The sequence below is a fragment of the Cupressus sempervirens genome, chromosome 4 (assembly GCF_028749045.1).
Source record: "Cupressus sempervirens isolate cs-2001-9-10 chromosome 4, ASM2874904v1, whole genome shotgun sequence".
NCBI lineage: Eukaryota > Viridiplantae > Streptophyta > Pinopsida > Cupressales > Cupressaceae > Cupressus > Cupressus sempervirens.
In genome coordinates, this window is record NC_143121.1 from 469,342,163 (window position 1) to 469,369,805 (window position 27,643).

At 39.4% G+C, this 27,643-nt stretch overlaps 1 protein-coding gene across 3 annotated transcripts in view; it reads right to left on the reverse strand.

Moving 5' to 3' along the window:
* Positions 1 to 27,643, reverse strand: part of LOC149562001 (phosphoglycerate kinase, cytosolic-like) — a 271,433-nt gene that overhangs the window by 205,704 nt on the left and 38,086 nt on the right. For all 3 annotated transcript variants that reach the window (XM_089825544.1, XM_089825543.1, XM_089825542.1), the window contains 2 exons: positions 23,571 to 23,859; positions 21,745 to 21,812 (listed from right to left, as the gene is read on the reverse strand). In XM_089825544.1, coding sequence (XP_089681670.1) covers positions 21,745 to 21,812; positions 23,571 to 23,859 — 357 coding nt within the window. The remainder of the gene's footprint in view (positions 1 to 21,744; positions 21,813 to 23,570; positions 23,860 to 27,643) is intronic.

A 27,643-nucleotide genomic window follows, 5' to 3' on the forward strand; every position in this document is an offset into this window, starting at 1 on the left:
GTTTTTGAACTTATGAGTTTTTTTTGTGTTTTTCAGAATATATACAAATGCTAAACAAATAAAATGAAATGTAACAGCTAATAATGGTTGCAAGTTGGAAGTTCAATTGAAATATAAAGAAGTTTACAATTACAATGAACAATCTTATTAAGCAAGTGGAGTTCTACAAACCTGATAGATTATGCAGTCAGTTTAAATGTCACTACCAAGGCAAGGAGTATGGACACCACCTTTCAGCTTGCAAATATCAGTAGGAAAACCCCCAATGTGTCTTTAATCTTGAAACGCAACCTTAATTTGTATATGCACTCTAAGACTTTGTGCTTAGATGTAAATTTGAATTGCTTTCAATAAAAGAGACGGGTTGTTTCAAGACTTTGTGTCAATCCAACTTATTATGTGATGATAGTTTCTCGAATTGATTGTTAGTTTTACTGCTTTGCTCAAGAGAAATTTGAATTCGATTTCGTAGACTTTGAGCTGCCTATTGCTTTCAGAGCCAATTTGAACTTTTGAAGCCTTTGTGTTGCAGGAGGAAAAATTGTTATGTTTAGTAGTGGCTGTAATTACTTAGAGCTCAAGACATTGGGCTTCAATAACGTCTTCAGCTCTAAGTTTTTTTATTAAATTTGAGAGCGTCTAGTAAGTAACTTTGTGCCTTACTAGTTATTCTACTTAAATCCCCATTCGAGACAAGTGCAAGAGACCTTGAGCTCCTATATTTATTTTACAAAATGAAAAATAAATTGTTGCTCTAGTATTGTTCTTACATCAATTCTAGGGTCAACGGTATTATCGTAGCAATTAGGAACTTTTTGCAAAGTTGAAAAGTTGTAGTTGTATGCAATTCATTCCTAAAAAAAGAGGAATTGATCAAGAGAACCACCCTTTTTGTAATTTAAGTTCATGTTGAAGCCACCTATGCTAAGAAGGGAGCCTCCCCTATTGCTGAGAGAAGAGATTTATCTCACTACACTATTGCCTAAAGTCATAATTTTGTAAGTTTTGGTCCCACTGACTCAAAAAATTTAACCAACAATTTTTGACGACTTACTTGGGGATATGATGCACATTTTGAAGCCTCACACTTTCGTTTGAAGTATACCTATGTCATATTCAATGGTACTTATTCATTGTAATTTTATTTCTTTCTTTTTATTCAAGTATTTACCAAGGACATAAATGGCCGAAGGTCCTTGGGGAAATGTGTTTGGTCCATTAAATCTAGTTCTACCTCTACAAGCTCTTCTCAACTGCTCACAAAAGATTTTTCCAAAGTTCTTCAGTAATGCACAACAACCTTCAGATAAGCATATTGCTATTTTCCGCATTGCATGCAATGTTCATGTTGTTGAACATGTGCACGTGTTCGTAAGGTTGTTTGTGGAAAGTCTCCAAAGCCTGGTTGTAGACTAGTTTACCATTTACCACCACATATTATTACAAGTTGGGCTATTGATGGGGAGTTTATTCATCTAGAACCTTCCTGCTCTATTAAGGCTATTTCTAAGCCTACAACCTAGAGGACTCTCTTCCAATCCCCTTTCTCCAAGAAACTCACCAATCAACTTAGCTTTTACTCCTCACTCCACACCCCTAACTATGCATCTTTTGGCCTAATAAGCGAAAACTTCACCAAATGCATTCAAAGAGTCAAAATCAAGTTTATACCATCTCCCTATGGTTCTTGACATTTTTCACATCATTCTACATCTTTTGAATAGGTCTGACATACCCACAACTCAAAAATGCTCTGTTTGACCTTGTAGCCCTAAGAGCCCCTATTAGCCCTCCTAGAAATAAGAAACTTGCAATAAGTTGAAAATCTCCTTAGCAAGGCCTGTTGAAGTCTACTAGACATTGTTCTACATAAACTAGGGCTTGAAAATTTTCTTGGTTTCAAACCTCCATGGTGTCAGTACTGTACGGTTCCAAAAAACCCTTATTTTGGAGGTTTCAAACACAATGATATTAAAACTCTCAAAAGATCCTTTTGCTTGAGATTCTATCTCTTCTTGTGAATCTAAATCTCATAATCTCCTGGCAAGTAGGTCTCCCTTATCTTGGCTACCATAACTTTCCAATTAGCTATTTGTTTCTTCCCTTCAGTTTCCCTTTCCTCTTGCACAAACTTCCACCAAGTCAATGCTTGTCCCTTCTATTGGTTATCAAAATCACAGGTTAGAAACCTACGAGCCTTGCCTACTCGATGCTGGGTATCTAACTAATTTTGGCCAATGTGACAGGATCAAATCCTCTGTGCTTTAGGTTCCACTGGACCAAGGCCTGTTAACCCAAATCCAAAACTCGGATGCAAGATGTATTATAGCGGATTAAAGAAAACAAATTCCTCAATTGGCAAGTATCAAGGAAATATTCTAAATTATTTATCCTCAAACTTCAATTATTTTATTTAAGATGTGATATGTTGCTGAAAAGAAAAAGATTTAAAACAAATTATTGTTATGAACAAGATCTAATTATTGTTTTCCGTACTGGGTAAAGAAATCAACGCACAGACAATAGATATGAATGGCAGAACTTATTATTATTCGCATATGCCAAACAGTACATTATGCTTTGATAAGATCCGATGATTACAATGCTTCCCGAAGGGGGTATAAATACTTTCTGAAGAACCTTCCCGAAGGGGTCCGTCGGCTACATGACAATAACCTTCCCGAAGGGACCCGTCGGCTACATACAAGAACCTTCCCGAAGGGACCCATCGGCTACATAACAAGAACCTTTCCGACGAGACCCGTCGGCTACACAATATTTACCTACGACAATTTTCTTCATAAGAAAAGAGTTAAGAGATTGCCAACGTATAAGTCTAAGGATTTATAAACGGATTAATGATCAGTGCCAAATCTTAATGGGTAATAGAGTCAAACATATATTCTTTATATTCAACTAAATGATATTAATGATAGTATATTTGTTAATAACTTGATTATTGCAATGCCACGAATTGATTTACTTTTGCGTATTCAGATCAATCTGTAATAATTTAACCTTAATCTGGATAAAACAACTACAAATAGAGGAAAGATCATATATCCTACAATATTTGTATTGATCAAATCTGGATAGCTGAACAATTCAATACACTAATTGAAATAACAAATTATAAACATACAATCATCAAAATCATAAAGGACAAGACATATATTCTCCAACTCTAAAAATAAGTTTCTTACTGATTTGATGCCGCAGTAATTCGTATTGAAGACTCTCAAAACTTGTTGGAGCTCTATCCAATAAAAACCAACCACAGGCAATCTTAAAATTTAAATTCAATACTTCTCAACCTTTATCCCGCTTTGCTCAATATTTCAACCCTTTCTTAGTGAAGAAATTAAAAATGTGTGCTCAAAGTATGGAAGGAAATTTTAATAGCGTGTGCTATTTTCAAAAAATTGTTTCTCCCTATTGGTTTTCAAACTCTTATATTTATAGACAATGGAGAGGTGCGTTCTCAACCATCGCACCTCTTAAGAAATAACTAACCAATGTTTAATGCTTTTGATGCAATTTTAAATAAAACAAATACTATTGAGTTACTCTATGTATCTTCATCTGCACATCCTTTGCGTTCACCATTTGAATATTAAATTATCGATTCATGATGCATGCTCGGATTTCTTTGGTGCTTGCACAGAATTGATCATCCCGTAAATGCCACTTCAAATTGATCCTTCCGCTCATATTCCTTTTGAAGATTATTCGAAGACATCATCCTTCCTACAAAAAAAGCTCATCGCATCTTCTCCATTCTTTGAATGGCCTTTTATTCAAATCGCAAAAACCTGGATTCGATGGGAATTGTATTTATCATCTTCATCAATCCGACACCTTCAATTTGGACTATCTACTCCCTTGAGACTTCTCTGTCCGTGCCTTCCTTGGAACGACACTTTCCCTGTTTCAGACGGCTCCTTTATCCAAACGCACACCTACCACAGACATACAGAGCACCATAAGTAGGTATATAGATAATGATTTTATGGAAAACTTATCAAAAAGGTCCAGTGGAAGCTGCTTGGAACCCTGAGCGTTGCCAATGAAAAAACAACAGCCAATCGCTATAGAATATTATTTGGGCTGTGAACTCCTTATGGCTAGAGACTCGTGCATGCGAAAAAGGTTAAAAATATCATCTGATGCTGGAGTCTGAGGATATCTGCAACTCTGAAACAGTGCCATCGCTACTTATACAGTCTCCTTTCCACCAATCTGCACATAGAGCCTTATAATTGAAATTGGAGGTTGGGGAAGATTGATGCCCATTTCACCTCAATATTTTCTGAAGAATTATCTTTATCATTCATCATAGTGGTTTTAATCAGTGCAAGTAGCGTTCTTGCATCCCTTCTTGGCCAGGCAAGAACAACACAGATGACCCAGGTTAAGAGATCAAGTTACTAAAAAAAAAATTCCTGTTGTTGTTCAGATGTGACCCTTCATTGATCACATACTGTGAATGAAGTTTCATTGTCATAAGAAACGTATAGAAGCTCTCTAAGATCAAAAAACAATGATGATAATCAGATTCACTTTCACCGGATCCAATAACATTAATAAGGACATCTTTTGATAAAATATTATTACCACAAGCCTGAACAACACTACTGAAAACATTAAAGCTATCTCTTGTAGCTCTCTGAAGCAATTCAGCTTTGAAGGGAAACACAGTATGGCCTTTTGAGATCTGCAATGCATTTGGAAACTGTGGATATATAGAGGCATGTAACAGAAGACACGAGAAAATTTGTCGTTCATGATGGTAACATAAGTTCACAAGCTCCTGAATCACATCAGTAATCTATATAAAGTACCTCTGCTCAATAATAGAAAGACTTGTACCCAACTTAAGATCCCATTTCTTTTACTAACGAAAGATAATTGAGATTCTTCTTGGCTTTCATCACTTGTATCAAGTATCAGTTTACAGGAAGATGGATGCAAAAATCCCACTATGGATATGTGACTACAACCTTTGAAATATACTCCATTGCTAAGTTTAGCCTGTATGTTCTTTCCATTTTTCCTGCTAAGGTTCTCGATATTATGTTCAAAAACAATCTCTCAAATCTGATTGCATTAATCAGTTCTGGAAGCAACAACGGGAAATGATGCTAGTTATCATGTAACAGGTTCATCCTAACTCCATTCTTTCAAATGCCAGTCTTTTATTGTATGAAATAACAAAATATGCCTTTAGTGATATAGTCTTCAACTGTAACTAACTTGAATCTGATATATGGGATTCTAACAGGTAGACTAGTTGATCTGTTCAATCACCATCTAATGCCTTCCCAACATATCCCATCCACTCAAATCAAAATATTGCCTTTATATATGCTGCTACCAAAACACATAATTGCTCGATTAATCTTAATTGTGAATCAACAAAAGAATATATAACTGCATTCTGATGAATGCATCCACCATTGATTTTCCTGAAAAATGAATGATGACAACTTCCTCCACATTTTTATTCATTCCCAAGATCTTCACGGAAAATTTAGTTGCAAAATTTTGGAGCTCCATCACCTTCAATCTTGACTTCGCAAACCTTACCTTCTAAGCCTCTGTTGTCCCCTCACATTCAAATTAATTCTTAATACTCTCAATCCATTCTAGGATCACCTCTGCATCCATCTTGCCATGGGATAGTGAAGCATTCTCAAGGCTCTTTCCTCCAAATGCTTTGAGGGCTTTAAGGAATAGTTCTTGCTCACCAATTGGAGGATCATGTTCACGTATTTCATCCTCCAAGTCCACCTTCTCTTTACCTTTACCGGCGATTTCTTTCAACTTATCTTTCATCTCTTCTATGGCCTCATCAAGAAGCCTAGTTTTCTCCTTCGTGAGCTTCTTCTACTCATTTACCTCCTTAGCCAACTCTGCATTGGTAACCATCTTTGAAGATCAACATGATTCAGTGGAATATAGCATACTACCACAAGCCACAATCTTATGGCTCTGATACCAGTTTGATGGGGAGCTTCTTCAACTAGAACCGTCCTACTCTATTAAGGCTATTTCTAAGCCTACTCAGGGTCACTACCCTAACCCCAACCTAGAGGACTCTCTTCCAATCCCCTTTCTTCAAGAAACTCACCGATCAACTTAGCTTTTACTCCTCCTCACTCCACACCCCTAACTATGCATCTTTTGGCCTAATAAGCCAAAACTCCACCAAATGCATTCAAAGGATCAAAATCAAGTTTATACCATCTCCCTATGGTTCTTAACACTTTTCACACAATTCAGCATCTTTTGAATAGGTCTAACATACCCACAACTCAAAAATGCTTTGTTTGACCTTGTAGCCCTAAGAACCCCTATTAGCCCTCCTAGAAACAAGGAACTTGCAATTAGTTGAAAATCTCCTTAGCAAGGCGTATTGAAGTCTACTAGACAATTGTTCCATATCAACTAGGGCTTGATGATTTTCTTGGTTTCAAACCTCCAAGGAATCCGTACTATACGGTTCCAGAAAACCCTTATTTTGGGGGTTTCAAAGGTAATGATAGTAAAACTCTCACCAATCATTCCAAACTTTGCATCCAACCTTCTTCTCTGGGTTATGGATCCCTGCCATCCTACTCCATCATTGCCTATGCAAGATTGGCATGTGCCAATCCTCTGTTCTCACTAGAAATCAATTACAAGATTCTGTTGTGCCTTGCCAAGCCTTCCTTGCTTGCCTAGGGCTCGCTTGTAAAAATAGCTACTTGACTTCCACAAACCCCAAAACTACTATTTACATAATATACAGGGGCTATTACTTGATTCGCAAAGGCCATAGTGTTTTGACCATAGAAACTCAAGCTATAGCCATTTGAATGTTGGTTGCTCAAAACAGGACAACAGGAAAGCAAGAATTAACTAATTTTGTAAATCTTATAAATCGAATGCTCAAGAGCAAAACAAGCATGCATAGAGTTGACACATGAACTCAATTCACTACTCCATTTGAAACAGTAAGCTATTCAATCAGGTTTCTTTGCTCAATCCTCCAAACTACATTTTCTGACAACAAAAACTCTCCTCCACACATGTGTTGTCTGTACAAATGAATAACCCACCCCTGGAAATGAGTTGGAAGGTGTTTATATGGGGACTCCTAACCACCTTGGCCTTTAGTTCAAGCCATAACTACCTATGTTGCCCTTTTCTCAAAATGTGCAAAAATTGCAAAGTTGTCAATAAGCAATTTTGACAACTTTTACAATTTTGCAATCTAAACCTCCAAACTTGACCAGTTTGGTTTCCACCTTCAATAAACGAACCTAGGACACTTAAGGACCTCCTTTGAACACTTCTTGCCTCATGTTAGGAATTTTTCCATGTTTTTCTTTATAGAGCAACTTTGAGCAATTTTAGGCTTAACAACAACCAATTGCTTACAACTTGACTCAACCTAGAATCTCACCTAACAGCACATCTAAAACCTACCTTGGGACTTTAAATTTAGTCCTTATTCACTAAATGGTTGGTTAGAACATTTACAAACCAAAATTTGAGTTAGGGTTTTACCTTACCCCTATGTGCTCCTACACCAACTACTCTCATAGCCAAGTTTGAAGAAATATTCAAGCCTCCTAAAGATGCTCATGCATTGTTGGCCCAGCTTACTTAGGTGAAGAAGGCATCTCATGTGCCTATGTGTGAATGTGTTGTTCATTTCAGAAAAATTGACACGAAGAATTCCAGTTGTTGCTCAACCTACATCTGCAAATTTGAAGCATTTCTTGTCAATTCTCAAATTTCCAAAGTCTATTTTCTATTAAAAAGAGAAGCCTCAATTGCACAGAAATAGGTGATTGAAATCGAAGATGATCTTATTCTTGTTGGTAAAATAAGGATCAAGACAAGTTATCTTTCTTCTGATTCATTTTCTTTCACGTGGACAGATCCTGCGATGCAGAGGTTACAAAATGAGATGCTTGCCCTCAAAAAGAAAATAGCTCAACGCATGTTCTTCATTCCTCATGAAGATGTACAAAGGACACCTCTTCCATCTACTACTCATTGATTTTCTGCTAAGAATGAACATAAGTTAGCTTCATCACCAAATAAGCTTTCTATCGAGGCACAATCAGCAAAGATAGTAGTAAAACATCATATATCTGAAGCTAGTGATCTTGCTAGTCTCTTCCAAGAAAAGGAAAAAGGCATAGATAGTGACTCTCAAATATGATTTCCGCAGTCTCAAAAGGTTGGTGATGAAAAAAGAAAGAAGAAAACTTTTTCTTCCGATGTCCAAGATAATCATGTTGTAAAAGTGGACATATAAGCAAGTCTTAATCAGGCTGAAAATGATGCATTTGTACCTCAAGGTCATGAACTTGGGTACACTTTGCATGAATGTCCTATACCACAACTTGAAAAGGAATTTCTCATAAACAATAAAGACATTCCCAAGTCATAAGTTTGTGAGCAGCATGTTGAGGTACACACTGTTGTCATGTCATTACCAAAATCACAAGCAAGGTTTTCTCGATCAGCCTGAGGTGTGGGTGATTGATGAACTAGCCAAGAAAATTGCAGTTGGCAAGAATAGTTCAATCTTTGTTCGAGCAAGTGGATGTCCAATAAGACATCTAGCTTGGTTGGAGGCCAACGAAAAGTCAGCAATTCCGCATAAACCTCAGCATGAAGATACAATTGAGGAAGAGGCTAAACGTGCATTTGCAACTCAGCAGGAGCAATTTGAATTCATGGACCTATCTTGGAGCAGCAATACATATGATTCATATCAAAAGGTGCATTTGTTCATCTCTTCCAAGAGGTGTTACAACAAGCATGGACATCATTGCTCCAACTGTTCGTGCTCAATCAATACAGAGTTGCCCGTGAACATGCAAAATACTGTAAGCTGCTGAAAAAGGGTAGTTATTTTGCTGAACTTGTAAATGGTTTCATCTAAAATGTTGCATTATTGGCTAGTTTTAATTAGGTACGTATCATGACCCGAAAATTACATACAAATAAATCTATTTTAATGCATACATGTTAAAAGTTAGAGATAGAGACCTTATCTATGCTAACATATATATTATTGTTATAAATAAAATCATCATATATATATATATATATATATATGTATATATATATATATATATATATATATATATATATATATATATATATATATATATATATAATATATATATATATATATATATAAAATTGAAATATAAAATAATACATTACAATCTAATTATTTAATAATAGTGATTAAGCAAATTGAAAGAGTGTGACTAAGAGTCACAACCAGATCTTGATGCATGTATTTGAAGGGAGTCATATTGAAACCAAAAAGGGGGGAGGTCATAGAAGAAGGCATCATTCTCATATTAATACGGTGAAAAGATAACTACATAGGGGTGACAACAATTGGAAGACAAGGCAGCGACAAGTAGAAGACAAACAAGACTACATTTACCTCTGACATAAGGAATGGATCTAATCGCATCAGTAAAGTAGGATGTTTGGAGGACGTGGATAGATGACCACATACCAGCGAGGGCGATGCATAGGACAGCAAATACAAACATCATCAACGGAGACCTATAAGAAGAAGGCAATAATGAAACAAGGAGAGTCAATACTGATGGGAATAGGCATCAGAGGGCATTATAGGAACTCTATAAATGCAGAAGAGAGCGACACTATGATCACAGTCAGAAACAAGTAAGATGTGGTGAGGAGGACAGTTATAGATTACAAGGATTGTCTTTCATGTTGGAAAGAGGGAAGCCCACGACATTCAGCAATAAACATGTTCATCAGAAATGTGCAGAGATAATATATGTTTGAGAGTCCACAAAACTAACGTGGCAATTATTACACAACCAACGATCAAAGGAAATGGACTTGAGCATGCCAACGGATACTAAAAAAGAACCATATTCGGAAAGAGGAGGCACAGACCACATAGCAAAGAAACAACATAGAGGGGTTTGGAGGGAGGAGCACCAGAGGAAGAATAACTAGAACATAGAAAATAATAATAAGAAGTTATCTTAGAGTATTCAGTACTGTTAAAAGCCACGTGACAGTGGAATGATAAGGAAGGCAACACTCCATATATAATAAAAAATCTTTAATATCAAAGGACGGGTGAAGTGCAGAAGCAATCAAGTCTGTATGTTGATTAAAAGATAATCCAGTATTGTCAGGAATATGGAAGAAAGTGAACAACAAATAGAATTGAGGATTAGTGAAGACAAAAAAAAAACATTAAAAGAGAACAATATCAGAGAAAACAAAACAGTGAAGGGAATATAAAGAACTCAAATAGAGAATAAAATAAATAATAAAGATATGAATCACCCAAGGCAGTGCTTAGTAGTTGGGACGAACACAAAACAAACTACTGTTGCATAGTTATTTTATATAAGAGGAAATAGAGAATTAAGTAATTATATTGAGAAGAACACACAGTTGCAGATTTATCAGAGGTATACATCCTTGATAATTACATAAAAGAAAGCTTTATAACTTCCATAGGGACCAAGTAGTTCTTGTTAGAGGGCATTCAGTAAGAATGTTGTGATTCTCTTAAGAGAACTCACAAAGATTAGAGGGCATTCCTTGTGAATGTAGAGATTCCTGATTGGAATTCAGAGAGAGATTTTAGAGAATCTCTTAGAGGCAATATATATTGTAGTGGTCAAACATATGCATATGTCGGAGATAGAGACTTGGTAGAGGTGGGATCTCTACCAAGTAGTGTTACCATAGATCCCAAAAGAGGCCTAAGGGAGAAACTCTTTCTATGACACTCACCTAATCGAGATATAATTCTCACCAGAGGGTTAAGTGACTGGAGAAAGGATTCCTCCCAAAGGATTAGGAAGGGAGGCTTGGGTAGTGTTTAGATTAGTATTTACTTAAATCCAATATTACTAATATGTTTTACATATAATTTTTTATATTGTACTGACAATGGTTGCAGGTTACAACATCTGAAAATAAGCAGAAAAAGGGGACATTACAGTAGGATTAATTAGTGTGTTTACACAAATTTGTTTTGTCTGGAAAATTGTCTATGTTCTATATTTATATACATCATCTTCAATTCGGTATTGGATTGGCATAGCCACACTCCCTGCCCTCAGCAATATAACAGCACAATGTACCTACTGCCCGTATAGCCTAGCTACTCTGTACAGTCTAATTGCTCTCACTGCACAATCACCGCTAGTCCCACCATACAGCTCACATCTCTACCTACCGTACATTCCCGTCAAGTCCTATATGACCACCCTCCTTCACATTGTATCGCAACCTTCCTCCTAGACCATACACCCCTCTACATTCCTTCGTACATCCCCCTACATTCTTCATACACCGTCAACATACTACAACCACAATGTATGGCCCCTTCTACCCCTAGCATCGCCACTTGTAAACATTGTACATGATCTGTGGCATATGTTAGACCGCCAGTTTCTTATGCAACTGGTCGATCTCGCTACTCTCTTCCCACCATACAGCTTCCTGCTATGATTAACTTACACGAAACAGAGGTAATCCCTCACACACAGGTACAACATTGGAACATTACAAATTAGCAACATGATAATAAGAGTTAGTTGTCGTTGGTAGATTTTGCAGTGTGTAGCCAACTTGGTTATGTTATCGGAGATTTTGTATTTTGTAGTTGACATCGTCGATAAATAGTTTGTAGTAGACATATTGTATGTAGCCGAAGGGCCCCTTCAGGAAGGTTCGGCGTGAAGTATTTATACCCTGTCTGGGATCATTGTAAACCATCTTATCATCAATAATGTAATATCTTGGCATATGCGAATAAAGGAGTATTGTTGTTGCTTTTCTGGTTCATTGTCTGTGTGTGCATTACTCAATTAACCTATGCAGTAAACATTTGGCGTCGTTGCCCGATGGACCTGGAACAAAGGTTGGAATGAAGACTAATGCCGAACCAGCTGAATAAAAATAAGAACAAGCTGAAGGACAAAGATAAAATTCGCATAGCTCAAGGAAATTTAATTTTGGCACAACAGGCCGAGTGTCAAAGGAGATTTCAGAAGATTGCCGACGAAAACAGGAGCGCTGAGGAATTGTTGGAGGAGACTCGACAGCAGGTGGAATTGGTAGAAGAAGCAAGAAAAGAGTTTTTGAACTTGTATTCGCCGAGGGAAGAGAATCCAGATGGAAGGGAATCGACTCGCACGACTCAGAGTGCCGAGGGAGCACGAGCGTGGAGTGAACTCTTCGTCCGAGATACACTTCCGCAGGAGACAACTTTAGAAGATCCTTCTTCACCAAGGTTCGTAGCTGTTGAGACTGCCGGTGTGGGAGAGAAGACCGCCGTTGTGGGAGAACAGACCGCCGATGTGGGAGTGCAGATCGTCGATGCGGGAGTGCAAATCGCTGGTGTGGGAGTGCACACCGCTAGTGTGGGAGTGCAAAGCCATGGTGTGGAAGTAAACAACGCCAGTGTTGCAGGACCAAACAACGCTCGTGCACAAAATCCAATAGTGATGGCAAGGCCAAAAGAAAAGTTGCCGAAGTTTGATGGCGATGGTACGGCCGACCCCATCCGACACTAAAAAACATGCGAAACGATCTAGAGGGCGAATGGCATAACCGATACAAATGAATGGGTCCGACAATTTTCAGCAACCCTACAAGGTGTTGCAATCGACTAGTTCGCCGATGCAGATCTCCATAATTTAACCACTTGGGACAACCTTAAAAAGGAATTTACTACAGAATTTCAACTATTCCACGACAACAAAGAAATTGTAGCAAAGATATACAATACAAAATAGGGGAAGAATGAAACAGTTCGAGTTTACGCCAAGAAGCTGAAGAACTTGATCAATAAAATGGAGAATAAGCCAGCTGATGGGCTACAGAAAAGATGGTTCATTGAAGGCCTTCACTCGAAGCTGCGAAAGAAGATGAAGATTGTGCCGCCATCATCATACACTAAAGCATACAATCGGGCAATGAACCTCGAAAGTGAGCAAAAGACGAAAAAGAAGAAAAGTAGCTCATCAAATTCAGATGATGACACATCTTCAGTAGAAGATAGCAGCGATGATGAAAGTAGTAGCAAGAAGGTTCGAGCCCTCCAGAAGGACATGATCCAAATGATGAAGGAATTCAAGAACATACAGAAAGAAACAAAGGGAAGCGAACTATGGTGCACAGAATGTAAGACAGAAGGTAACACAAAAGGCTCCTGTCCAAAGAACCAATTCTGCGATATCTATCAGATCATGGGACATTCCACAAAAGAATGCCCCTTCAACATGAAAACCAAAGGATCTCAGGAGGTGCTTCTTACACAGGAGGCTTCCCAATCAGGCAGTAGCAGAAACACCACTAATGTAGGTGCCACGTTAGGAGGATACAGGAATAATCGACGTGGACAGAACAACAATAACAATAACAATGGCAACCAAAGTCGAATCCAATATGATGCAAATGGACAGCCGATCATTCAATGCCGAGCATGTAATTTGTGGGGTCACTTTGCTAAAGAGTGCACAATAGCAAACACACCAAAAATTTTATGTAGATGGTGCAAACCAGGCGATCATGAAGATGCCAAATGCCCAAAATCCGGAGTAACCTTGATCACCATTAGGATGGATGAAGAGGAGGTTCTCGCAATTATGCGGAGACAAGCAAAAGTGTACCCGGACCTAGCGGAAGAAAAGAGGAAACTAGGGGAAGAGTAGGCGAAGATTGAAAAGGCATTGCAAGCGAAGACCTCTCAGTTGAAAGACACCACCGACACCTCGGCAAGGAACTCCGCGGAACAAAACATCATACGGCAGATTTTACAAACGGAGGTACCGGTTAAGATAAATGATTCGCTTCTTATGATGCCTCAGCTCTGATCCACTCTCACAAATATTGTGTCAGTTCCTAAGGTACCGGGAGAACCAGGTAGAGGGAAGGAAATTGCCGCACGCGGAGAAGATCCAATGTTGCTAGCCCTCACATCCAGACGGCATCCGGCGATCGTTGAGATGGGGATCCTCTGACATGTTCTCACAAACACAATAGTCGATGGAGGGTCTGGCGTAAATGTCTTACCCGAGGCCACCTGGAGGAAGCTGGGACAGCCAACGTTGTGGCCCCCTACATTTCAGTTGCTGACAGTGGACTAATATGGCATTAAACCTCTCGGTGTCTTGATGGCATAGCCGGTGACGATTGGCACACAGCCATTCCTACTGGACTTTGTCGTGATTCCGTTGAAGAGAAAATGATACAACGCCATCCTAGGCCACAGATTGCTTATTCAAGCCAAAGTTAGACACGACTGGAAGAAAAACACCCTATCACTTGAAAGTAAAGGCCGGAGATTTGTCATTGATTTGCACGCCCAAATGGTGGGGGAAGAAGCCCTGTCATCAGATTCTGAAGAAGAGGAGGATGAAGGTAGACAACATATGGAACTAGATCAGGAAGGAGTCCTGTGGTTGGAAGGAGGATCAACAGACGACGATCTGGACTCAGTCAATGGTCTCTTCCATTGGCAGATGGAGGACTACGAATTGTTCCACAACTGCAATGTACTAACAATTGAGGAAGGTCCGAGGGGAGATGAATTTCCAAGAGAATTCACGGAGATTAAGGAGGGGGATGCCCCGTTGGATGTCACACCCGCCCATACATTCAGTGAGGGGGAGACAATCAAGTATAGTGAAGCCACACTGCAAACAATGAATTTGGGGATGACGCAGAACCGAAGAACATACTAGTGGGAGATAATTGGGATCTGGTACTCAAAGCAGCAGCATTCAAGATATTTCTAGAATACAAAGACGTATTCGCATGGACATACAAGGACCTGAAAGGAGTATCGCCGAAGTTGTGTGTGCACCGCATCCTGCTGATCGAAGGGGCAATACCTTATGGAAGCGACCCTATAGGATGAACAAGAACTATGCGGCACAGGTTACGGAGGAAATCAACCGGATGCTAGAGGCCGGAATTATTTTCAAGGTGCAAACAAGTGAATGGGTGTCACCTATAGTAATCTCACTGAAGAAAGAAACCACCCAGATCCAGATATGCGTGGATTTCAGATGCCTTAATGTAGTCATGATCAAGAATCCCTTCCCGATTCCATTTACAGACAGCATCCTGGAGGAGGTCACCGGACATGAAATTTACTCCTTTATGGACGGGTTCTCCGGATACAATCAAATCTCTCTAGCAGAGGAGGACAAATTGAAGACAACATTTGTCATCGAAGATAGGATGTATGCATACAACCGGATGCCATTCGGCTTGTGCAATGCGCCTGCCACCTTCCAACAGATCATACTGCACATCTTTGACAAGATGTCCATCGGAAACTTCAAAGCGTTCCTGGATGATTGGTCGGTATTCAGCATCGAGGGAAAACACCTAGCAGCACTGGGTGAGTGTATGGAGAGATGCCAATAGGCGCGCCTAGCTCTGAATCCAAAGAAGTGCAAGTTCATGGTTCGACACGGAAGACTGCTCGAACACATCATCTGTAAGGAAGGATTGAAGACAGACCCGAACAAAGTGAGAGTCATCTTGGAAATGCAGCCATCCACTAATGTAATGGAGGTAAAGTCTTTCCTTGGACATATAGGCTATTACAAAAGGTTTATCAAAAAATTTGCCAAGGTATCGTACCCGCTGGACAGGTTAACTTGCAAGGGAGAGTCATTCAGATGGGAAAAAGAGTAGGATGAGGCATTTGAAGGGTTGAAGGTACGACTAGCTACAGCACCCATCTTGGTGTATCCGGATTGGAATAAGGAGTTTCATGTTCATGTCGACGCATCCAACTATGCGATCAGAGCAACCCTAGTGCAAACAAGTAGCCACAGGTTGGATCACCTGATATACTTTGCCAGCCGACTGTTATCAAAAGCGGAGTAGAACTACAATACGACCGAACAAGAAGCATTGGGAATGGTCTATGTTGTGCAAAAATTCCATCATTACTTGTTGGCCACACCGTTCGTGTTTTATGTCGATCATCAAGCTCTGTTGGACATGATCGATAAACCTGTCATTCAAGGAAGAATCAGCAGATGGCTACTTCTGTTGTAGGAGTTTACCTTCAAAATCATCGTACAGCCAGGGAAGAAACATGTTAGCGCCAACCACTTGTCAAGGATCAAAACAAGGGAATCAGCGGATGGTGTGACTGATTACTTTCCTAATGCACAACTGTTTCAAATTGCAATACTACCAAAATGGTACAGGAGCATTGGAGAATACCTATTGACAAGACAGTTTCCAAGTGGAATGCCACCAAATGAAAGGCGCAAGTTGATAATCAGGAGCCGCACCTTCCAGTTGATCAACGGATTACTCTACAAAATGGGGCCGGATCATATCCTCTGACGGTGTGTGTTAGAGGAAGAAATACCGTAGGTGTTAAAAGAAGCACATGAGGGTCCAATAGGAGGACACATGGGACCTAACACCACAGTGCGGAAGATATTGTTGGCAGGACTCTAGTGGCCAACAGTGTACGACGCGTGGGAATGGGTCATTGGTTGTGAAACTTGCCAACGGGCCAGAAAGCCGCTGAAGAGAGACTTCATGCCACTTAACCCCTCCCACGCGCAGGAACTCTTTGAAAGGTGGGGATTGGATTTCATCGGACCCCTGAAGGTGAGCAAGACTCAACGGTGCCCGTACATTATTGTCGCAATGGAGTACCTAACCAAGTGGGTGGAGGCAGGCGCACTACGAGATAACTCATCCGTCAGCACAACAAGGTTTATTTATGAGTAGATCATTACCAAGTACGGAATTTCATTACAGTTAACAAGTGATAGGGGTGGACATTTTGTTAACCATGTCATCCGATTGCTCACCACCGAATTCAAAATTTATTATTCATTATCGAGCTCGTACTATCCGAGAGCAAACGGACAAGCCGAAGCTACAAACAAGATCCTTGTATCAATTATTTACAAGTCTTGTTCAGTCGAAGGTGAGGATTGGGAGGAAAAGCTACCTTCTGCTCTATGGGCATACGGTACAGTGTACAAGGTGACAATAGGGTACACACCGTTCCAATTAATGTTCGGACAAGAGGCAATGGTACCAGCGGAGTTCATGATACCGAGCCTGAGAATAGCAACGGAAAATAAGCTAGGTAACATGGAAAGCTTAAGGGAGCGACTGTATAAATTGAACAAGCTGGAGGAGAAGCGATTGTTGGCGTAATGGGCGACAGAGGTAACACAGAACAGGTGTAAGGCATGGCACGATAAGCACTTGAAACTGAACAGGTTTCAACCTGGACAGTGGGTGTTGAAGTACGATGGCCGAAATGAGGTCAAGCCAGGCAAGTTCAAAGTTAAGTGGGTCAGGCCATAATAGATTCGGGAGGTAGGTGACAATGGGGCAATAAAATTGTGGACCTTGGATGGACAAGAGGTGCCTCAGGGAGTGAATGGGTCAAAATTGAAGATATATTTTGCCAGAAACATACCTCCGACGTCACAAAATGACAAAGTCTGAGCCCTTTCTCTGTCGCCAAATGGTTCGTGGAGTTTGGAGGGGTAACTAGGTAGGTTGTATTTTAGAAAAAAAAAAATTTAAAATTTAAAAAAATAAAAAAATAAAAATTTGGAAAAATGTGCCCTCGGGAACACCCTGCGGACTATTGCTCTGCGAGCAGGTTGTCCCGCGGACAGCTTTCCACGAGTGGTCCCATGGGTGTTATCCCCGCAGGTGTTTCATGTTCCCCCGTAGACTAAGTTTTTTTCCCGCGGGTGCCTTCTTCCTTGGCCGCGGCTTGATGTGTATATCTGCCCACGAGTTCTCCTGTTACCCCCACAACTTAGCTTTGATTTTTCTTCCACATACAAGCTTGCAACTCAGCGGCTTCATCTTCGGCGAAGACCTTTCATTCTTCCGCGCCTCTACCTTCTCTCGCGGATAGTTTGTTCCCACGGATGTCTTCTCTCCTACAGTGCAACAGTTATCTCCCGCGAGGTAGCAGTTGTGTGTTATATATTCGTGGGTGGTTCGAGGAGTTGTGTTTTCTTCCCCACAGCTCCATCTTCTTATTTCCAGATCCATTGGCACTCAAAGAAAATGGCACTTTGGTTGGCTGGTCCTTGATTATATGCGCTTATGTTTGTTGTCGTTGCTCCTGTCAGTATTATTCATCCACGGGTTCATTGGCCCTTACACACCGAAGTTTGGAGGCACCAGCAATCAAATGCCTGTTCTCGCGGCATAAACTTTCTCTCAACGGTATTTTCTTCTCCCATCCTGTGGCTTTACTTCTTCTCCGAGGACGTCTTCTATTTCCCTCAGGATTGAAGCTCAACCACGGCTAGCTTTTTCTCTCCCACAGATGGTATTATGCAGATTGTTTTAAATTCTTCCGCAGATGGTTATTTAGCTCGCACCTCATTTGTTTAGTCTACATGCAAAAGGAGGAACCCTATATTATATGAGGAAAGAAGCCGTTATTAAATGGAATCGGCAGGGAAACGGAAGCAGTGGAAGAATCAGCTAAAAACAAGTATGGAGAAGAATGCAAGGGTTTTAGCCTCTGGAATCCGAGTCGCAGAGCCATCCGCTTCCAACAGGAAGAAACAGAAAGTCAAGGCAGAGCTCACTCATCTCACTGTGCAATTTGAAGGACTCAATGACAGCGAGTGTCGGAAATGGTGGTAGGAAACTCTAGACTCAAACCTAATTAAGCAGATTTTGATACGAGCACAGGTGCATTGGACCATCCAACTTCCAGTGTTTTCTATTCGCTTATTTGAATCAGTTTTGCGCACTATGATAGAAGCATATAATTGGCACAACAGAACCAACACATTCTTGTACAAAAAGTATCGGATGACAGTTTCCTTTAAGCCTAGGGATTTGACTAGGGTTTTTGGCATCCCTAGCCCAGGAGGGAAGAAGCTGGAAATCAAGAACGAAAAGAACATTGGATACGATTAGTGGGCCGCGATCTTACACCCGACAAGATGGAGTCAGTGATCAAGGGGTCTAAATGCAAAGGGCTTCAACGAGATCTTATTGGGGAAGGCCACTGGAGGTGTATTATGGATGTCATTAAGAGCAAGCTGACAGGGGCAACTCGGGCTTCAGATTTAGCATTGCCACAAATAGTATTCAAGAATGGCATCATGAACGGCACGGTGTATGATTGGGCTACAGTTCTTGCTGACAAGATGGAGAAGTTCATGACACTCCAGCACTACACATTCTTTATGCTGCACCATGCAATTGGCTTGTTTCTGGAGGCAATGGTGAATCAAATACCAATAGATGATTTTGAGGCACCACCTCAAGGGAAGTTGGCACAGGGAGAGCCTCCGATATTTTATTGGAGACATCTGAACTCGGGTGGGATAGCAATGGGGTAGAAGAAGGTACTTTGGGGATTGCAGGCGACTCACGGGGACACCGATAGCGAACAAGAGGAGACTTCGGAAAGCAGCGAGGCTAAGTACGAGGAAGAGAGTACTTCCACGAAAGTTGGCAGCGAACCAACAGATAGTGAGCTCACATTTTTCACCCCACCGCAATTGTCAACTTCAGCACACTTGTTCGCCCCCACTTCACACATTCCTCCTTTTGGTCAACGTCATGCACCGGTCGTGATGACCCCACCAACGGTAGCAGATGTCCCACAAGTGTCCCACCGACGACAGATGTTCTTGCACCGACAACCAGTCCAGGTGTTACTTTCTCCACGGTCGTGGTGAATGTTGCTCCAGTTGTACCAACGGAGCCAGTTCGCAGAGGGTAGAGTTGCCAGTGCCGGAACTTGAGCCCCAAGTTCGTTTGGATGTGATCAACTGTGATGCAATGGTGACCATTCCTTCCTCCTTGTTAGCAGAAGCCGAGCCAATACAGTCAATCCAGTCAGCCCAGCCAACACAGTAGGAGGAGAACATGGAGCCCGCACAACCAGGGCAGCCGGAGGTGATGGATAGAGCCAATGCTTTCATGAGGCAGCAGTTCCAACTCATCCCTACCGAGGTTGGTCCATCCATTCAGTCCACCAGGCATCTAGGGGTATCAACTACAATACCAAAGCCTCAAGAGGTGGGGGTGCCATAGGCCGAGGATGCGCCGAGAGAAGAGGAGGCCGCACCGGATGTGGGCATGGCCACCGCAAACGAGGCAGAGAATAGTGATGAGGAATGGATGATGGGGGGCATGGCGAAGGAGGATTATGGGTCAGATGAGGACAGGTGCAGGGACTACCTCAGGGCTATGAAGGTTGCGCTAAAGAAGGGACAAAATGTGGCATTGTAGGCTATGACTTGGCGAAGAGGGTGGCATTTGGTTCGGGCTTACATCGGGGGGATTTGTCCGCAACGGCTTCGTTCATGTTTTGAGGAGAGAGGTTGGCCAACAGTTGAGACACCGGAGATGTTGGCGGATTGGGCCACCGAGCCGGAGTTGGGTCCATGTAACACTTCCATGGAGAGGCTGGGCCACAAGATTGTGGGACTGTATAAGGAGGTTTATTATGCTCACAAGCATGCGGAGGTGGGCAGGGCAGCGGACAAGATTGCAGCCGAAAGATCTCTAGTAGTTGAGAGGGAAGCTAGAGAGAAGTTAGCGGCGGACTTGGCCAACGAGCAGGCAACGTGGGCAGCTAAGCGGGCAGCACTGTTGAGGGATAAGGAAGCGGTTGTGCGAGATAAGGATGCAGTAGAATAGGAGCTGTAGTTAGCCAAGACACAAGCTATGGATGCGGTGCTTCTTCTGAAGGAGGCTGTAGAGGTTAATTCACAGATTCAGAAGGATTTGCGTATCCGGACAGATCAGGTGTATGAGTTGCATCACCAGCAACACTCTTCAAAGGCACCATCTTCTCTCTAGTATTTTTTGTTTTGTTGTATGCGGGTTGTCTCCTATTTTGTTAGTCGTCAGGAGACGACTTTTCTTTTTGGGGGGGATGATGTCGTCGATAGATTTTGCAATGTGTAGCCAACTTGGTTATGTCGTTGGAGATTTTGTATTTTGTAGCCAACGTAGTCAGTAAATAGTTTGTAGCGGACATATTGTATGTAGCCGACGGGCCCCTTCGAGAAGGTTCAACGTGAAGTATTTATACTCCATCTGGGATCATTGTAAACCATCTTATCATTAGTAATGTAATATCTTGGCATATGCGAATAAAGGAGTACTGTTGTTGTTGTTCTGGTTCATTGTCTGTGTGTGCATTACTTAATTAACCTATGTGGTAAACATCAATTAATACTAGATGATTTCACACCCAAATAGACAATGTACATTTTAGGTACAAACTTTAATGGAAGATATGTAGCAACTTTACCATCGAAAAATTATAAACATGTCAAATAATTTGGTTTCTTTCTATTAAAAGAAAATTGTTTGTTAGAACTCTCTAAGACAACTAATGTAAAACAGTTATAGGTAAGAAAATTCATAGTTCCTGGATGACAAAAGAACATGAATATTAGGTAACTAAGCTAGCTAAAGCTGAACTTGATCTTGCTCTTTTAGCATGAATCACATAATCTACGCCCTTCACATCATGATTCTTGAGAGTAGTTATGATTTAATTTTGGATGTTTCAAGCAAGATAAAAAAATTCCTACAAGCACATAGATTTAATTAAAAGGAGTTTGATTTGATAAACCAATAAAAATTTGGGGGTATGGCATCTTGATTGTTTTAATTGAGTAAAATTTTCAAATCATAAGAAGTAACAAACCACACCTTACATTCCTTGAGCACAGAAGTGATTTTGTTCCATGAGTTTGGTCCAATTTCAATAGGTCTCCAACCTTAAAAGACAAGTATATAAGATCAGAATACAATTTCAATTGTCCTATAAATAAAAACATTGAACAAAGAGGTCAATTCCCCACAGAAGTAGGACATGATACAAATTTTAAGTAACTTCAATGAGAATTATCAGTTTCAAATATTTTTGTAAGGCTTAAACATGCTCGCACAGATTATTCCAGTCCCAATATTCTACTAGAATCACCAAACAGTCACCACCAGATCTAGAACTGTCTACTCAAAGAAAGAAAGGAAAACACCATCTGAAATGCAATAAATGAAGATATTGACAATTTCTAAAGATACCAAACAACACTAGAATTAAAAAACCTCACTTAAACAAATGACAGGGTAAGAAGGAAAAGATTCTTTGCTTAAATGGGCCTCTTATGAAAAGAAACCAACATTCTCCTAATGCTAACTTATTAGTCCCAATTAAACAGCTTCAACTAATCATTCAAATTGAGCCTAACAAGTGGGATTTCATATTTTGAAATTTCCCCTACATCCTAACTTGGAGAGCAAACATATGCAAGATCTCATCACCTAATTTCCCCCCTTTACTATTGTCTTGAAGATTTAGCATTTCTCACTATTCAACAAAATTTTCCTTAATACCCCATTTGGTTGCTGGAAGATGAGGGCCAAAACCGAGTTATCAAGGTTAAAACCAGGTTTTGCAGAAAAACATGGGCATTTGGTTGGTTAAAATTATAACCTGGTTTTCAATTTCATCTTCCAATTTTGGTCAAAAATTGGAAGATGTTTCTTCCAATAAAAAGGTGGAATTCGAAATTAAAATCAGGTTTTGAATTTTATGACAGTTTTTTTAATAATATTGTGGGGTCCACGGTATATTCATCTTCCGTGTCAACCAAACGGACCATTGTCTTTCCAAACCACAAAACCAGGTTTTCGAAAACCTGGTTATAAGATACCTTGGTTATGCGACAAATTCATCTTCCCCAACCAAACGGGGCCTAATGGAAGACTTGGATAAGATGGTTACCACCTAATTTTTCACTTGCAAGTATTAAAGATTGATCATCACCTCCTAAGTGCATTGCCTAGCAAAGTGCTAGTGAACTTCAATATGTTTGGTCCTACCATGAGCCACTAGATTACAAGCTACCTAAGTAGCTCCTTGATCTTCACATAAGAAAGTAGTAAGCCCAAAATATCAATCTCTCCTCAAGGCTGGAAAATCCAAGACATCTCCTAGGCCATGTTCATAGCTCCTTGCTAGAATACCTCAATAGAAAGATAAAGAACCTACTGCTTGTTGCAAGACAATGTAGCCATCCTAATTAAAAATTATATCCTAACATAGATTTGAATATCAGTATCTTTTTCCCAATTGGAATCAACATATCCCACTTACTAATTACTAGTATTCCAACAGTAACTGACTCTGATTTTAATCATCCCTCTGATATATCTATGAGTCTATTTGTGTTCCCTACTCAAGCTACCAATTCAAGTATGGTTTTAAAATTCAGGTTTGCCAATACACGGAAAAATTCCAAGTTTGATATGGCTGGGTTCAACCATACAATAATATATAGAATATTATGTAGATATAAATAAATTGATTAGTTAATAAGTATTGGATTTAGATAATTTACTAAAATATTTATTTATCAAATTGATTAATATTAAAATTCTAGAGCTAGATAACATCTATAAAAGAAAGACTGAAACATGTAAGCATTGCCACAAATCAATACTAAACTATATTTTAGTATTATGTGAATTACCTTGCGGGATACATTCAACTTCAAAAACTCTTATATGTTCATAAGAATGAGCAGCATTTGTACACCAGAAGTCTCTAGGAAGAAGCACTCTAACATTTTTCCTCTTTGCAATGTCCAATAATTCGATAGCCTGTTGTCGAGCATGCTTCTCCAAAAGGGATGGAGAAATGGAGAACCCTAGAGCACTCAAAAATGTGAACGACATTGTTCCTATAAATGCAATTGTATCACATTTACAAAGAAGAGATTGAATAATAGAGGCTTTCTCCACAATTTTAGCTCCACCAACCTGAATAAGGATGAACAGAAAAAAAATTAAAAATGAAAAATCGAGGCTCTAAACATGAATTGAGCAACACATTTCATTAAGGTAGGCAAAAATGAACTAAATCATCTTGCATACAAGAGTAATTAAGAATTTGAACTTCATGTGCGCAAGGCACTGCACTTACCACAAATCCAATATAAAAACATCATTATCCATAACTTTGAGATTCATCTTTCAGTACATGTGAATTTGCAAACAAATGATATGATTATCCCAATAAATCTATAGTCCGTGTCATTATTGCATCATAAGCCAGCAGTATTTCAAGGAAACTATTAAAAAAGGTATGGAGCAGCATATTCTATGATATGTTTTTCACTAATTAGCCTTATAAAAGTGCATCAGAATTAAATCTAATTATCAGGGGAAAAAAATAGATAAAAGACAATGCACATTGCAAAAGGCTAACGATACTATCAAGATTCTCCTACTTATTATTCTGGATAAGGTATACATGCCCATCATGACACCAAAATCAGCTATAAATGCTTAGAAATAATTGTTCATTTTTTTAAGTACAACATTTGGCAGTAATTAAAGGAAAGCTATGCCATCTTCAATGATAAAGCCTATAAATTATCTATTTAAAACAGGACTAATTAGTAATTACAAAGGATTAATGCCTAGCTAGTGAAATGAGCTTCATCTTGCCCATCCTAGATTCCTTAAGTCAAGTACCTAGGTTGTTTCCTCCCCCACTTATAACCATGATTCCTATATCTCAACCTAACAAATCAAAGGCAGTAATATCATGTACAAGCACCTAAGTTGTTTCCTCGCCCACTTACAACCATGATTCCTATATCTCAATCTAACAAATCAAAGGCAGTAATATCATGTAGAAGCATAACATCTGTAATGTATCTTATCCCGCCTAGTCTGGTCATCACTCAAAGATTTTACTATGGAAATAGCTGGCCAAGATCAAAAAACTTCAATGAAAGCACAAGAGAACCAAAATGAGAGAAAAAATTTATTTATCAAAGGATGTGAAAAACAAAATGAGCTTAGTCATAGGAGTAGACGAGATGAGTATATATATGATACACCATTAAGTGATGTTAAAGTACAACCAAAATGGGATTAGGGGATGTAATCACCTGTGTTGTACAACACCAAATAAGAAAAATGCAGTTTCAACGCAGTTTGATGCTGAGAGGAAGGGTGAATCAGCACACTTAAAATCCTAACAATTATATCCCAAGTTTGAAATAACTTAATTAATGTTTTAAACTAAAAACAAAGTAAAATTTCCAAATACACGTGAAAACATAAGAACACCGAATTTATGTGGAAAATCCAAGATGGGAAAAATTGCAGCGAGAAATATGCTCACTATATGCAACAATCTGATTAAAACATTCCAGAGGAACTCACTATTCCTGTCAATTTAGGCACATTATCAAGGATTCCATTAATCCATAATGAACAGAAATAGAAACTCATTGACTTATGACAGATGCAGCTAAAAATCTAGATCGCCAGTAATAGTCTTCTAGTCTGATTCTTCAAGAAGCTTCTAAATTCTATCTTGTTCCCACAATCATATCTTCATTCTTGAATTACACACTCTTTGCACTTGTCCTCACAAGACACTCTCTAGTCTTTTCTCAAAAATTCCATGAAGATATATACTGATTTGCATTGGAACATCAATAAGGTCGGCCACAACAAAATGGGCATTATTAGTATAAGGTCACCCACATTAAACAAACATACTCAATGTGGTCCGCTCTAGAAGTTAAAGGGGACCCAAATACATTCCAAAAGATCCTCTCTAAGAAACAAAATTAACATAAAGCTGGACCAGAAGATAAAGTGTGAAGAAGTATTATAAAAAGGTTACCGGTTGGCCCACAAACAATCTCCAAAGCATGAAACACCATCAGAAGCATAGCACACCATAGAAAAAGCATCTTAAACCTTTTATCACTCCCCCTGACTATCCAAATACATCCAACATAGATTAAGTCACCTCAAATAGCTCAGCTAGCCAAAGACCAATGCAAGCAACAGATTAGCATATGTGATAAAAAACTACACGTGGAGCAAACCAGCAAAAGATACCTGCCTTGAATCATCACACAAATCTCTGACTGAGTCCGCAAAACTGAACATCCTAGAATTCCCTTGTGGAGTAATGCCATTCATTCTTCAAGCCTGTCCTAACCATCCTAACAGTCAACCTTCAGCCAAGCATCGCATAAAGTCTTCGCTAATAATCAGTTTGTGAACCTGTACACATGATAGTACAATATTTACAGTAGTCATAAAATCCAGCATTGCAAACCTCCACTAAATCATTATATTCTATAATAATACCTTCAAATGCTCTATCCTGAATATTTAAGCCTTTTGATACAAAATCATCTTCATCAATGAATGTCATAGCCTCAATCACTTCCTTGGTTATCATTTCAAATCTTTTTCATCAATCCTTTGCAAATCTTCTTCTTCAGTCAATGTCATAGCCTCAATTTATTCCTTAGTTATCTTTTCAAATCTTCTGCACTTAGACATTAATGCCACACTAGAAATGTTTGACATCAACAACACAAATCATAATGCTAACAATCTCTCCCCTTCTCACTGATGGCAAAACCAACAACCAAGCATACCATTCTTAATATCCTTCTCCCCCTTTGACACCAAGGACAAAGGGAAGACCTTCCACTTTTCTTTTACAAGAAACTAACCATAGTTTTCTCCCCCTGCCAGAGAAAACACCTTCTCTCCAATTCATCCTGCAAACTTTCACTAGCACTGCTCCCCCTGAGAGCAGTCATAGCATCAATTGAATAGTCAAATGACAAGAAATGTTTCTCCCCCCTGGAAAGATGCATGCTTCATGTGCATCTAGTTTGGAAAAGGAGGGCCAATGATTCTCAATTTTTGCCTAAGATACTCAAAGGTATCCTTAGCCAAAACCTTAGTGAAAATATCTGCAATCCTTGGCCAAAACCTTAGTAAAAATATCTGCAATCTACTCCTTGGTAGGAAAATTCCATTTTTTATTTCATTCTCAATGACTTTCTCCCTCAAAAAGTGATACCAAATAGAAATGTGTTTAATTGTAAAATACATTACCAGGTTTTTAGAGATGTTAATGGCACTTGTGCTATCAAATATTATTAGAATTAACTCATTAAAGAATACATCCACATCCTTGAGTATGTGCTTCATCCAAATGATTTGGGTATAGCAAGATGTTGGTGCAATGCATTTTGCTTCTCATGAGGATAGAGAAACTAAATCTCATTTTTTCCTAATCCAAGAATTCAACCTATTTCCAAAAAATAATGCTCCACTACCAGTACTTCTATCATCTGCATATCCTTCCCAATCAACATCTATAAAATCTTTTACTGAGAAATTATCATTCTTCCTATCCCAAAGTCCGAAGTCTATAGTACCTTTAAAATATCTCAAAATCCTTGTTACTGCTACCCTATGAGATTGCCTTGGACTTGCTTAATATCTGGCAACTAACAGGCAGCATGCATAATATTTGGTCTTGAAGGAGTCAAAAATAGTAATCCACCAATTATATATCCATACAATTTTTTATCACCTTTTTGAGACTCATCATCCTTGCTCAACTCGCATATAGTAGTCATTAGTGTTGCTACTAGTTTTGATTCATCCATTCTGAATTTCTTTAGGACCTTTTTGATGTACTTGGTTTAAGAGGTAAAAATACCACCTTCTTGCATAGCTTAATTGAAGTGTTGTTGCAGCAAATATT